Here is a 14,501-nt window from a genome sequence, read left to right as displayed (position 1 = left end):
TAGAATCACAGCCTGTCCCTTGCCACGGTAATAGAAGATTTGGTCATTTTGGCTTCAAAAAATATTTTAATACATATAATAACCCAAAATGAATCCAAAAACGTGTGAAACGGAAAGTTCATTAAATGCCCTGATGAAAAAAAAATATACCTGGCTGTTAGACAGCATTGATACCCTTAATTTTTGGATCTCTTTTGAAAATTTCCTTAACTACCACGGTAATAGGTGCCTTTACCTTAGTATCATATGATTCAGTCGGGTATAAATTAAATGGAAAGAAAATAGATAAAAATGGCGAATGAGCCAAATGATGGGTGGATGAATATAATAAATAATTGATTTTGGTTCTTTTTCCAGGGATTAGCTCTTGAGTATCCCGTTTTAATCTGTCAGCTCCCACGGCTCATATATGAGCCAGAAAGCATAAATGGTGACGTCATATCGTGGGATTCGACAGGTTAAGAGGACATTCACGGTTCTACAGTTAGATCTGCTTTTGGAAACTTATGGAAATTGTCAAATAGTTACGTTACTGTTATAATTGATCTTTTAACAGTCACAGGACGACGTGATTAAGCTAATTACGTTACTTACCAATAATGTGATCAGGCTCAATGCCAATGGCCTTCAACACATCAGTGAGACCGATCTGAACAGCGGCGATGCCGATGAATGAGTGGAGAATGTTGTCGTAGATCTTTGGGTCGGGCTCCGTGATGATTCTGGTCAAGTTGATGCCTTTGGGCTCAAGGGCTTTGTGGCATCTGGCAGGAAAAAAAAACAATTGTTAGTGGCAAGGACCGAGAACCTATTTCTTAGGTGAAATAGTCATCATCATTATCGGATAAATTGGTAGGAGATGAATATATTCAATCAGTTCAGTATAAGAGTCTTTAATCGAGAGGGCTTAATACATGTCCAGCAGTGGTGTCAGGGTCCATCAAAGTTGGAATATAATTTGAACCATAAAGAAACGAAAAAAAGTAGCAAGTTACTGAAACCTTGGAACTTTTTTTTTAGAATAATTATATGGAAAAGAAAAGCTACCAATGTTTAGTATGAATGGTGTATCTTACTTGTGAATGGCAGCAGCGAAGATGGGGATCCTCATGAGCTGCGTGGCCATGCCGGCCCACTGCGATCCCATGCCGGAGTACACGAACCAGACCGGCCGCTTCAAGCCGGGGAAGTACTCCATGCTGCGGGCCATGGACTGGCTCTTTGTGGGGGTTGAGCCTGGGCACAAATATGTTTGTTATTAACAACCTGATGGGTTATAGTATTGAATCTGACATAACATAAATGGTTGATATTCAGACCATTGTTAAAGTTGATAAAGTAGAAAATGTTCGAGGTTACAAGAAACACAATGAAGGGCGCGTCTTCGCTGTGAGATATTTAACTTTAAGTTTCCAGAGCGTCGTTTGCCCTTTGCCAGGGCTAATATCAGGGCAGGAGATATTTTGTCAACACCAACTTGTTCATACTCGTGTCACTGAAGTTCTTCAGCATGCACCTTGTTTACTATTTTGTTGAAGCGGTATGTTCGTACCAGATCATGCCACGAAAATATGCCACCACTGGCAAGAGTCTTCGTAACCTATCAAACGTGAAATTTATAGAGCAAATACTTATTTAAACAATTACAAACATTAGAAAATACTTACGCAGCAATGTGTATCCCCTAACAACATGTCCACCAATATCCTCATCATGGATAGAGTGCCACAGCCTCACTTGTTCAGCGTCCACCGTCCTCGACTCCAGGTCATCCAGGATCTTGGCTACGGCGGACTCTGTGCGACCGGATACGCAGACTAGGCGGGGAAGGTCATCTTCTGGTAGGCCATTGTTGATCTGTTGGAAGAATATTCTTAAGTTCTTACTGAATGGTTCAGGGAAACTTGGTGTCAAATTCCACACATTAGTGTTCTGAATTATGGGTGCTTGGTTTAGGTAGCTGACCCTTCAGAAGCGGCTGTTTTGGTTCGATAAAGCTGTCTTACAGTGCTACAAATTTATCCCACGAATTGCTAATATTTTTGGGCCAATTAATAATCCGGCTTAAACTTATAAATAGCAGGTTGTGAAGGTAAACTGGCATTCTCTCGTTTCATCAAACACCAACAGCTAAAAATCTCATGTCGAATAGATTTTAACCGACTATAGCACATAAAAAATTAACGACTTTTGATTTTAATTTTGACTTTCTTTTATCGAAGGGAAAGAAATTAATCTAATATCATCTTACCTTAGGCCTTGCCACATTCTTTAGCAGCACATGAGCATTAGCACCCCCAAAACCAAAGCTGTTGATGGAGCACATCCCCTTGTTCCAGGGGTGCTTCTCCGTGACCACCTGGAGGTGGCCGTTGACGAGAGCCTCCACCCCCTCTCGGGGGGTGTGGTAGTTGAGGTTGGGAGGGATGAAGCCGGTGGTGTAAGCGATGCACATCTGGGAGACAGAAATAAGTTACAAGAAATCATTGTCGAATATCTCAGGACTGACCTTACGGGCAATAAGAATGAGGCATGAATGGGGCCAGTACAGCGGTGTGACACCGCTACTACGCGATTGGTTGATGAGTTCGCATCACGCGCGCCATTGGTCGCAACTAGTTGTGTTAGACTGCACGATTGGCTCGAATTCGTGAGTGACACCGCTGAACTAGTACAATTTTAAGTGCCCATAAGGCCCGTCCAGAGATATACGTCAATGCACGAAATATATTAAACGACCATGAAATTATCACTTTAGTAAATATTCTATATCAAAAGTCGTAAAATTTTGATTTAGGTGAAAAGGCTTTTTAGCGGAGCCACGCCATATTTGCTACCTATGTTACAGAATTTGCAAAAACAATATGAAAAATAGTTGTAAACTGAGTTGCACTATTTTATAAATTGGGGAGGTAAATAATGAAGACTTAAAGATTTAAAAAATGTTGGAATACTTAATTTAATTTTTTTCCTACACTTATGCAGATTTACCAGAGCTTTGCATAAATGCAAAATATAATCCAAGAAAGCGAGAATAAAAAAGCATGCCACCCAGAGCTTAAGTATTATCTTTAGGCGTACACAATTTTCAGCAAATCCCAGTGCAATGCATTAAGATTTTATTTATCTATTTCTTTTTGGCTCACTAACTGTATCCTCATCCTCTATCCGTGAAATAAGAAACTAAGTGCACTTTTTTACCAATTTTATACAGCGTTTTGGTCCGAAAGCGTATTAAATTATTCTGTGAAGACGTACAATGGCTAGCTTCTACAAAGCCTTAAGTCCTGAATATATATCTGTGAAATTCGTTGGAGTTCTCTGTTTGGAGCTAGGTATAAGCTTTATTCGGTGGAGCAAATAATGGAAAAGTGTCGGAGTCAAATGTGAAAACTCAACAGATTTTATTTTAAAAGCTTACTCAAACTGAATATAAATTATTTGTATTGTTACTCGTAGAATCCAATTTATGCGGCAGAAAATTCAATCAAGATAAAAAAATAAAAACTATTGGTTCCTCTCTCTGACCACCGGCAGCTTGGGCCTTGCCCCGCTACTGGCGGAACACTTGGTTAGGTTTTTTTCTTATATTTATAAGTATTTCGTATTGTTTCTTTACCTGTTTTTGTATTTTATTTTTATATCCATATTATAAAGTAACCTAACTTAAGTTTGAAGAGAAATAAAGCATAAAACTCTTAAATTATTTTTTCCTGGAGCTTCCGGCGCTTCGTTTTCTATGGAGATCACGTGATCACCTGTCATTGTCATAGAAAATAAACGCCGGAAGCTGCGGCCCGGACACGGCCTGGTCGCGTAGCCAACCTGCCAATCGCTAACGCTCCGTAGCGATCGAAGCGCAACTGTTACTGTCGCACTAATATGGAAGAGTGATAGTGAGACACAAAGCGTTTCGTTGTCGAAGCGATAGTGTTTGTCACCTTGGCTAGGCTGGCTGGTGAGTATCCTTTAGTCTTTACCTTGGCTACGGAGCAGAGACCGGAAGCCGGCTCGCTGTGTCCAAGATTGAACTTGATGGAGCCATCAGGAGTGGCTTGTCTCGGCCAGTGCAGAAGATTTCGTCGATCGCGACCAGTTCATTTGTATCTTAATGTGGTTCCTTGGCTACGGAGCAGAGACCGGAAGCCGGCTCGCTGTGTCCAAGATTGGACTTGATGGAGCCGATCAGGAGTGGCTTGTCTCGACCGGTGCAGAAGATTTCGTCGATCGCGACCAGTTCATTTGTATCTTAATGTGGTTACCTTGGCTACGGAGCAGAGACCGGAAGCCGGCTCGCTGTGTCCAAGATTGGACTTGATGGAGCCGATCAGGAGTGGCTTGTCTCGACCGGTGCAGAAGATCTCGTCGATCGCGACCAGTTCATTTGTATTTAATGTGGTTACCTTGGCTACGGAGCAGAGACCGGAAGCCGGCTCGCTGTGTCCAAGATTGGACTTGATGGAGCCGATCAGGAGTGGCTTGTCTCGACCGGTGCAGAAGATCTCGTCGACCGCGACCAGTTCATTTGTATCTTAATGTGGTTACCTTGGCTACGGAGCAGAGACCGGAAGCAGGCTCGCTGTGTCCAAGATTAGACTTGATGGAGCCGATCAGGAGCGGCTTGTCTCGACCGGTGCAGAAGATCTCGTCGATCGCGACCAGTTCATTTGTATCTTAATGTGGTTACCTTGGCTACGGAGCAGAGACCGGAAGCCGGCTCGCTGTGTCCAAGATTGGACTTGATGGAGCCGATCAGGAGTGGCTTGTCTCGACCGGTGCAGAAGATCTCGTCGATCGCGACCAGCTCCTCGGGATCACCGACTTTGGTACCTGTGTGGAAAATAATTCGGTTATTCAAGGTACGTATAAGATAAAAGATTTTTATTCGTGACGATCACAAAATATGTACGAACACGTACAGACAACAACACCAGGAAAAGAAGAAATCAATATTAGTTTAGTTTAGTTTAAGAATAGTTAGAACTTAGAACTCGTGCCTATGTGCTAATTATTGGGAGTTGGTTGCCGAGCGGATTCTAGACTTCCAAAGTGAGTAGTGGTACAATGCCTGGACCAGAGATGGGCATTAATCGATTAATTTTTTAGTTAACTAATCAATCGATTAAAAATATCAATCGTCATTTTTTAATCGCGATTAATTTAGTTGCGATTAAATTAGTTGTGAGAATGTACAACTAACAACTAAATTAGTTTTAGTTTCAATCGACTAAATTTCACGGTTAAATCTATATTAAAACTATGTCATCGCTGTTTTTTGCATTTTTTATTTAACTTGCAATATGTAACTAAAAGTTGGAATCTATGTACATTGGAGGTACTCGTATGTTGTACCTGTGTTGGTTTGGGTAGAATCTTGCAGCTTTTTTCGAAGCAGATACCTTCAACCGATTGAGCTAAAATTATGTATACAAGTTTAATTTGAAATGCTTGAATGACAATGTAATATTATGGGCAATAATATAACGATATATGTGTAGTATATATCGTTATATTATGGATACAGGTAACGATAAATAGCGAAAAACTGCAATGTTTACAAGTCGCAAACAATAATGTAGATTGGTGCGTTATTAATACTTAAGTTGTACACGATACTGAGTAAATCTTAGACAAAAAAAATATCAATATTCTGCTGTCGTTGTCAATAATAAAACTCTTTTTAGTGTCACGCGGCGACAAAACAATGGGATAATCCTAGTATACCTGGAAGTTGTTTATTACATTTTGAAGCAAGTGCCGACACATTTTCAAAAAAAAAACCACGTTCTATTTACCTATTGCATGAGAGATCTGCATGTTGTTTATTATCTATGCGGTCTAATTTGTTTTCAACGTGTGGTCATTAAAAATATTTCAACCTCTTTGTAAAAAACTCTCAGCGTTAACTATTGTACATTTTCCTTGCGTCATTCTACATTCAAATATATCAATCAACATACATATTTTATTTATTAGGGCTATTGCCAATATATTGAAGCGGTAGCAAATTGATCGATCAGGCTACTCGATGTAAGACTCATACTTCATAAATTCATACTCATAGATGGTTTGAGGTCTCTAGGTCATATTATATTATATATTGAACATGTTGTCATGAATCATTTTAGATTCTAGGTGCTTATTACTTATTACGGAAATTTTATTTACCCTTAGATAAGAGAAATTTTACACTCCATAAAAATGGTTTAAATATCGCAAGTAACACATGTTCTATTTCATTTTTATACATGCGTTAAGATGTCCTAATCTGCTGGCTGTCAACATAGCCATACCGAGGTTTTCCATTTAATTTGCTTCTAACATTAGTCGCGGAAAAAATAATCTAACTAATTAGTCGATTACAAAAATTAGTTGTCCGTAATCAATCGGCAACTAATTTAGTTGTAACTAAATTAGTTGCACTCTATACAACTACGATTGATCAGTCGTCGTTTTCAATCGTCAGTCGCAATTAATTCTTTTAGTCTTAATCGTTAATCGTTAGTCGATTACATTTTGCCCATCTCTGGCCTGGACAGCGCTAGAAATATGGCGAGTTAGATTATTTACGTCCCCGCTACGCGAGGAGAAAATCTCACTCCTGCTCCTGGCTAAGGCAAGACGTAAAACTTTAGACAAACCACGGGCGGTAATTCGTAAAGCCCCAGATTGCATATTTATGGCCCTCACCTTGGGTTCGGGCCACAAACACCTGCGATCTGGAGCATTCACGAATTCACCTCCCTAGGTATGTAATGTACTATTAAAGTTTTCCTAATGTTATTTAAAAGCTCGTCACAATAAAAAAAATCTAATTAAGTAATTCTCATGAAATTTATTGTTTTTCCTAGTAAACAAAGTAATTTATCAAAAAAAAAATAGAAACAACACTAATAATATTTGTAGATATTCAGTACCCAACAGCTGTTAACAGCTGCAAGCAATTGGTATCCGTATCGTATCTTGTGTGAATAGTTATTTAAAGTCATGCTAAAACTAGCTGTATTTTCTACACGAGTCTATTTAAAAACCACAAAATACCTGCATGCCTCGCTTCTTACCATGTGAGCATTATTAGGTTAGCGTTCGACACACAGATGACTAAATAATAGATGTAGCATCAAATAATTATACTCGTATGGCTACAGATGGCTCGCGATCACGGCTCATTGGAGCTTCCACACTAATTTACACCGTCAGGTGGGTGTGTAGTGTGATCGGAAGTGGCCAGTAACATGCTGAGATGAGGCCATTTCGAGACATTTTATTCTCACTATGTTCTTTATATGTATGTGTTCACGCACCTACTAGCGACATCTAGCGACGCTGCGACGACAACTGCTATACCGCCCCTCTCCGCGCTCATCTTGTCTCGTTCATTCGCCTCGATATACGACACGATAAACACGTTACTCTTTACATTTAAATTTTGAGCTGTATAAAGCCACTTTTCGTAATAAACGAATTTTCTATATATTTTAATAAACGTCTTCATTGAATGGACCCTGGAAAACCACCGAATCCTGCACAGTATGTCTATTGTCTGTGTATTTACGAATTAAATCATTCTATTATTTCCACTGAAGCGAAGATGAGAGGAGATAAGAGAACACCACATCTCTTTCCTGCTTCGCTAAATTACCAATGCAATATTGTGCATAATTTAATTTTTACAAGTACACTCAAGTGTAAAAATATTGCTCTAGCCAACTTACTCAAAAATATGTCCCATAGTGCTTAATTCGCTGACATAAGAGCAATGGGACATATTTTTGAGTACGATTTGTGCACCCATATTTTTACACTCGACTGTACAAGAGTGCCTATGTGTGCGCCTTTTAAACGCTTCAAAATACGGAGTCTACATCTAGTAGTCTATGTTTAGATGTTATACTTTGTACAACAATGTTGTAGTTTCATCACAGACGAGCCAAATTGGCCACACTTTGCTCTTTAAACTTTGCATCTTCTAGTTATTTTCTTCTTGCATTAAGCGTAGTTTTCACAAAGGCTTTTTAACATGATGCTTAACTTTTGAGCGCTAACGATGTTTAGAGTGGCCTACCGCGGTATTCGGAAAACAAGATCCGTTCTAGAGAAGAGAAAGATACGATATGTACTTAGATACCTGGTAGTTTAGATTTCAACTAGATATCTTTTGCAGCTTAATTCGGGCAAATGTCACTTTTACGTTAAATTATCGTATTAAGATCGTTTCAAAATCGTTTTGAGATCTAAAAATACATAACGAGACGTTTGAGACATTGTGGAAATCGTTCAAGAGTATCTCCAATCGCGGAAATATCAAATTTGACAGGCTAGATCTTAAAAATATCGTTGTCTTATCTTGGTGATGTCTAATAGATATCTAGTTCAAAATCCGAATCGGGCCCCTAGTTTTTGTTTCAACTATACTATAATAGTCAAAAGATGTTACCTTGTTCATGTCAGGGGGCTAGCCAAGATGACAATCGTAGATAGAAAATGTCAATCGAATCTTAAATGTAGGTATGGAAAAAGTCATATGACTTTTCGTAGCATAAATACATTAAATATTTATTTATGTTACTATAGTAAGGGTTACTCTCCGCAGACGAAAACAACGTAGTTATCTCAGTCGGCTTATTTATTGCAATAGTAACGTTATTACAATTAAACTGTTACGTATCGAAGCTAATGTAACCTCAGTAGGCGTTTCGACAGAGACACCGCACTGTTATTAGAGACAAACCAAAGAAAGTCTGCAGCGCAATAATTTGACATCGAATTAAAAAACTACATATGGCAATGTTTTTTAAGCAGTCAGTAAACGTCATGCACTATGGTATGTTTGTCAAAATCGTTTAAATATTCATTGTGTTTTGTGATGAACGGAATAAACATGGTGAAACCTTACAAAACCGGCGTGCGGGAGTTACTTTTCCGCATGACGAATAATTTTACACTTGTAAAAAGTCAGCACGAGGCGATTCAAGCTGAAAAACGACAATGTTTACAAAATTTGGAGTTGATGACGGGTAAGTGGAATGAAACATCTTAATACTTCACCATATGTACCTACTTAGATAATATAATATTGGTTTAGACTAAGGTTTCACAGCAAATTGAACACACCTAATAGGTATAGGCATACTTATGATTCTTATGAACTTCCTCTAACATTTCGAGAAACTCATTGGTACTAGCCGGGTTTTGAGCTCGAACCCACAACCTCCATGCTTATGCTCACGGCATGGGTACCTACTAGTTAAAGCTAAAATTAATTTTTAATATACAGGGTGTCCCAAGAAGTAGTGATATACTGAAGCTGGGAGGTAGAGGACCTAGAGGGCTATCTGAATCACCCCCATGTATGTTCCGCGATTTTTCGTATTTTCGGAGTTATGATTTTTTTTAATTTTTCACCTATCGCCGAGTACGATGAGATTTTTATTTATGGTGACGTGAATTATTGCGGTAGATGCTTGATTTTTTTTGTGTGCTAAGCTGATAGATAGGCCAATTCAGTATGGTAACATTTACTATCGTTAGATCTTTGAATGGAATTAAAAAAAAATTAATGCCAAGAAAGATAAAATTACCCAGTATGTTCACAACTTCAAGGGCGCTTAGAAAAATAAAACATTGAGTATATCACTACTTCTTGGGACACCTTGTATGTTTATTGTTTTAATGGTTTATTTCGTTTTTCCGAAAACTTTAGTTCGCAAATTGCGGGCAATTTCTCTGTCAATCTAATTACGCCTTAATGGGAGTAAAAGAGAAAGATGCTCGCATATTGAGAACTTCGGTGTTCGCGGTAGGCCCTCTGTACCTATTTACCGCCGTCGCGGATATTACAAAAGCTTATTAATTTTGATGAAGCCAAATGTCACATTCTCCCAATATTATTTATCAATATTAGTATATGTCTACATATTAATAGTGACATCTATTGTTGGAATGAAATTTATTTTACCATAAAAATTAAGCTGTGCATACAGCTAAATTTTTTCATAGACGGTAAATATGGTAGAAATTTCACAAGTATCAAGACTATTTAATCCATTTTCTGTGGTGTTGTCGCATACTGATTTTTAAAAACTACTTTTAATCTAGCGCTGCAGACTTTCTTTGGTTTGTCTCTACAATAGTTCGCAGGATTAATGTTGGAAGGTGTTCAATAACTTGAATGCAGCCAACCAAGCACTATTCCGCTCCTAGCGTTTGACATCGATCGGTAATTTGCATCTCGGAGGTCATGATTCTACGTCGACACATCGTTAGCGCGTTCTATCTCGGAGGTGGCGCCATCTCTTGACGAGTTTGGGTACTACATTTCCCCCCATTTGTTTCCGAGATGCCCCAGCGAGGGTAACTCACTGTTTCTTCGGTCGGCCACGACCCCGTGGATCCGACGATCTTGCTGGGTAGCCTTGCGTGGTCGTCCTCGTTTCCTCAAAGGTTGAGCGGGAGTAGGTAAGTCATTGGCTGGGCCCGTGTAGGGTGTCAGCGCATTCTCCGCACTCACTTTATCCGCTAACATCTTCTCGATTTCAGCTTTCAAAATTTGCTTCCTTTGTTCGGACAGCCTATCTGGAGGGACAGATATGGGCAAATGATTAGGCGTATCGATTGTGTGTTCCACATCATTCACTGGATTGCCATTTGATTCTAATATGTCTTTGAACTCTTGAAGCAAACCGTCGGGTTGTGCTGCTTGTACTTCATCCATAGTGGTAGATACATCTATAGCACATAGGCCCACATCATCAAAGAGCGTGGCCGTGTGCGGAGATAAGTTGTATTCAGCTTCCTCAATATTCTTTATGGCATCTCGCATCATGTATTCCATTCTTGGTGAATATCCATCGAAAAGAAGTTTATCTTCAGAGCAGTTAATTTTCGAAGGCAATGCGGCTTCTCCAGCCTTTGAAGACACTGCTTCGTCAGCAGCAATTGCTTGCCTTAACTGTCTCTTTCCTCGTTCCATATCAACAGGAGCAACTGAGATTTTAGGAGCATCTGTGATTTTGGAAGAAAATGCGATTTTAGGAGCAACTGTAGCTTTAGGATCAGTCGCGTCTGGTTGCGTGAACATAATAAATCTCTCTTGGTATAGTTCAAACTCCTGGTGCGGTTGGTCTATGTAGCTCCACGTGAACTGTGCGATATTCAAAATCATGCCAGCCTTTTGCATAAGGTCGATTCCTAACAACGTACGGTTGTCATGGGACTGTTGTAGGACGATGAAAGGGGCGTGTAAACGACGACCACCAAGGTCAACTTCAGCCTCGAAGACTAGTACTCTTTGCAGTCTTGGGAGCCCATCCGCCAAGGTCACTGTAGCCATTTCTTCATAGAAAATCTGTCCACGCGCTTTTAGTAACCCATATAGTTCCAATGATGCAACGCTAATCTTAGCTCCAGTATCCACGTAGGCTTTACCTTTAACGCCATTGACCTCCAGAAACACCATTGGACGAGACCGCATCTCTAACTGTATATTTATAGCACAAAATCCTAAAGTGCCCTTCTTCTCAAGCGAATCACTGGGCTTGTTAGAGCATATCTTGCAGTTACTGCGATAGACCCCTGGTGCACCGCACCCATAACAGGAAAACTTCACATCGCTTGATGTTGGCAGAACAGTATCCGCTTGTCCATTACCCGCTTCCATTGTCTTTTTGCGTTTTCTACACTCTTCTATGACGTGGCCAAGCTTCTTGCAGAAATTACATCGAGATGCTTTCTTCGCACGTGTCGAGACCGAAGTGTCTGATTTGGAGGCATCAGAAGTTTTATCGCTGCTTTCTTTCTTCCCTTCCCCCAGTGCTTTCTCTTTCAGTAAAGCTTCAGCGCTGCGTGCCTGCTTGAGAAGGTCATCAAAGTCTTTAACTTTCTCTATAGGGACTTTCTCCCTAATTTTAAGGTTTAACAGCCCATAAGTTATGTTAAGCTGCTGCTTCTGATTAAGGGCTTCATCGCTGGGAAGTTCGGAGAACAGCATTCTCTTTTTTGTGACGAAATCATCGGTAGAGACTCCTGGGCCTTGCTTGGTCCCGCAAGCTTCCAAATAAATTTCATATACGGGTTTCTTTGGAGCGAACGTGTTTCTTAGTGCTTTTTCAAATTTAGCCCATGTAGTGATGATGTTCTTGGTACCTTGCCACCATACTGCAGCCTCGTCTCGCAGGATTAAAGGTAGACCAGCTAGTGCGTCGCTGTCGGTTATATTTTCAAGCTTCTTGAAAACTTGCACCGCCGTAAGAAAAGCTTCAACTGTCTCTCTGTCCTTTTTACCGTTATAAGTAGCTTTGCATGACGTCATACTGCCTTTCCGATTACTTCCTATGCTGGCCAATAATTGCTGGAATTGCTCCTGAGTTAGGTTGACAGACATCTTGTCTTCGAATTTGCCTCGGAGAGCTTTCACTGGATAAGTTGTTTTCCTTCCGAGTCGTGTAACCACGTATCTGGGTTCGTTCGAGCCCGAGTTGGACGCCACTGTAGTAAGGGTTACTCTCCACAGACGAAAACAACGTAGTTATCTCAGTCGGCTTATTTATTGCAATAGTAACGTTATTACAATTAAACTGTTACGTATCGAAGCTAATGTAACCTCAGTAGGCGTTTCGACAGAGACACCGCACTGTTATTACAATAGTTCGCAGGATTAATGTTGGAAGGTGTTCAATAACTTGAATGCAGCCAACCAAGCACTATTCCGCTCCTAGCGTTTGACATCGATCGGTAATTTGCATCTCGGAGGTCATGATTCTACGTCGACACATCGTTAGCGCGTTCTATCTCGGAGGTGGCGCCATCTCTTGACGAGTTTGGGTACTACACATATACATTAAATATGTATTCATATTTAATGTATATGAATACATTTTTTTTCTTTTTGTTTCCGCACAAACTCTACCTACTTATTTTATACCCTGACCTTAAAAAATCAATAGAGTCATCACAAGAGTAGCAATTACTGTCATATGGCTACATCATATGTCTCTTTCCCGAGTGAAAAAAAAAACTTGAATCTGTTTATCAATCATCACTACATAGTATAAAACAAAGTCGCTTCCCGCTGTCTGTCTGTCTGTATGTATGCTGAGATTTTTAAAACTACGCACCGGATTTTGATGTGGTTTTTTTAATAGATAGACTGATTCAAGAGGAAGGTTTATGTATAATATGTTGACCCGTGCGAAGCCGGGGCGGGTCGCTAGTTTCATATAAATGTTAGAGGTATAGTTACACTCAGCTACCGAAATTGAAACCTACCTAAGGTGTTAAGCTACCGAAATTGTGCCATATCTCTATTTTCGCTATTCAGTTTATGCATAGACAATAAAAAGTAAAACTCCCAGCTACGCGTTCCCATTTTGCCTTCCATTTTCCCTTTAGCACAAAGCCCGCACAATTAGTTTATGTTTAGCTTCCCTCTTTAAATGGAGCCGTACATTTTAACGGGAAATATCCGGGAAACTATTGCGTGGAAATTCACATTTTTAAACTACTTTTTATCAAGCAGATACGACTGCGAGCGATACTGCAAAAAGGAAGGAAAAATTGAACAATTCGCCGATTCGGGCATAACCTCCTTAGGCCCACTTGCACCATCCCATTAACCCGGGGTTAAGCGGTTAAACCGTTAACCCAGTGTCAAATTGTACTGGTAACCATGGTAACTCCAGGTTTAACCAGTTAACCCCGGGTAAGTGAATGGTGCAACTGGTGCAAGTGGCCCTTAAAACAATAAGTAAGCTTACCACGACTGCTTTTAGCAGTGTCAAACTGACATATTCTTCGCTAACGTCTGCGTAACTTAGGTACTTTCCTCGCTCGCACTAATATGCGAGATCCATAGAAAGTAATATAAGTTACGCACAAGCGAATATGTCAGTGTCAAACTGACGGTGGTAACCGTAATAAAGAAAGGAATGGAAAGATTCGGACGCTTCTGGTGATCTTTGGTAGCTCAGTTGATTAGAGCGATCTGCCAGTTGTCTCGAAAGGTTGCAAATCTTGCCCGAAGCGATGAATTTATCCTTTGAAATAAAAAATCATATTTTTAATGGTCAGGAATACTTTAGGAACCTTTTAGAGTTGTTAAAAGTCTTGAGATTTTGAACACTTCGAGTATCGACAGTGCAGCTGACCATCTAAAGTATAAACGGCTTTATGTACATTTGAAAAGTCATTCAACTGTAGACTTTATTGGAAAGCTATAAGTTACATAATTGAACGGATTTTCAATTGTATACACGGCGCGTATACTAAGCACGGTAGGAATAAAAGAGACTTCACTTTTCGATTCCTCCTTAGAACTTCTTAACGTCGTTATGGAGTTTTTCTTACCAATATTTAATTTTAACGATATTTTCTGATTTCTCATTTCAATATTTCATTTCTTCACAACCCAGTTACTTGGCTTGCAAAATGGACGTCGACTGTACCCCTCACGGAAGAAAGAAAGGTGGTACAGTGATTTGTTAGATGTATTTTCCGATATTTTT

General features: G+C 39.8%; 1 protein-coding gene across 1 annotated transcript in view; it reads right to left on the bottom strand.

Annotated features, from left to right (window-relative positions):
* The window catches only part of LOC134657109 (fatty acid synthase-like), a 39,349-nt gene extending 34,681 nt beyond the window's left edge, over positions 1 to 4,668 (bottom strand). The window contains exons 1-5 of the mRNA XM_063512662.1: positions 4,546 to 4,668; positions 2,252 to 2,455; positions 1,668 to 1,857; positions 1,077 to 1,236; positions 595 to 764 (exon numbers count right to left, since the gene is read on the bottom strand). Of these exons, the coding sequence (XP_063368732.1) occupies positions 595 to 764; positions 1,077 to 1,236; positions 1,668 to 1,857; positions 2,252 to 2,455 (724 nt within the window). The 5' untranslated portion in view covers positions 4,546 to 4,668. The remainder of the gene's footprint in view (positions 1 to 594; positions 765 to 1,076; positions 1,237 to 1,667; positions 1,858 to 2,251; positions 2,456 to 4,545) is intronic.
* Between the last annotated feature and the right edge of the window lie 9,833 nt (positions 4,669 to 14,501).

This window comes from Cydia amplana, chromosome 19, assembly GCF_948474715.1.
Source record: "Cydia amplana chromosome 19, ilCydAmpl1.1, whole genome shotgun sequence".
In the NCBI taxonomy this organism is placed as follows: Eukaryota; Metazoa; Arthropoda; class Insecta; order Lepidoptera; family Tortricidae; genus Cydia; species Cydia amplana.
The sequence above is the reverse complement of the archived record's forward strand: the minus strand, read 5'-3'. Positions and strand labels throughout refer to the sequence as shown.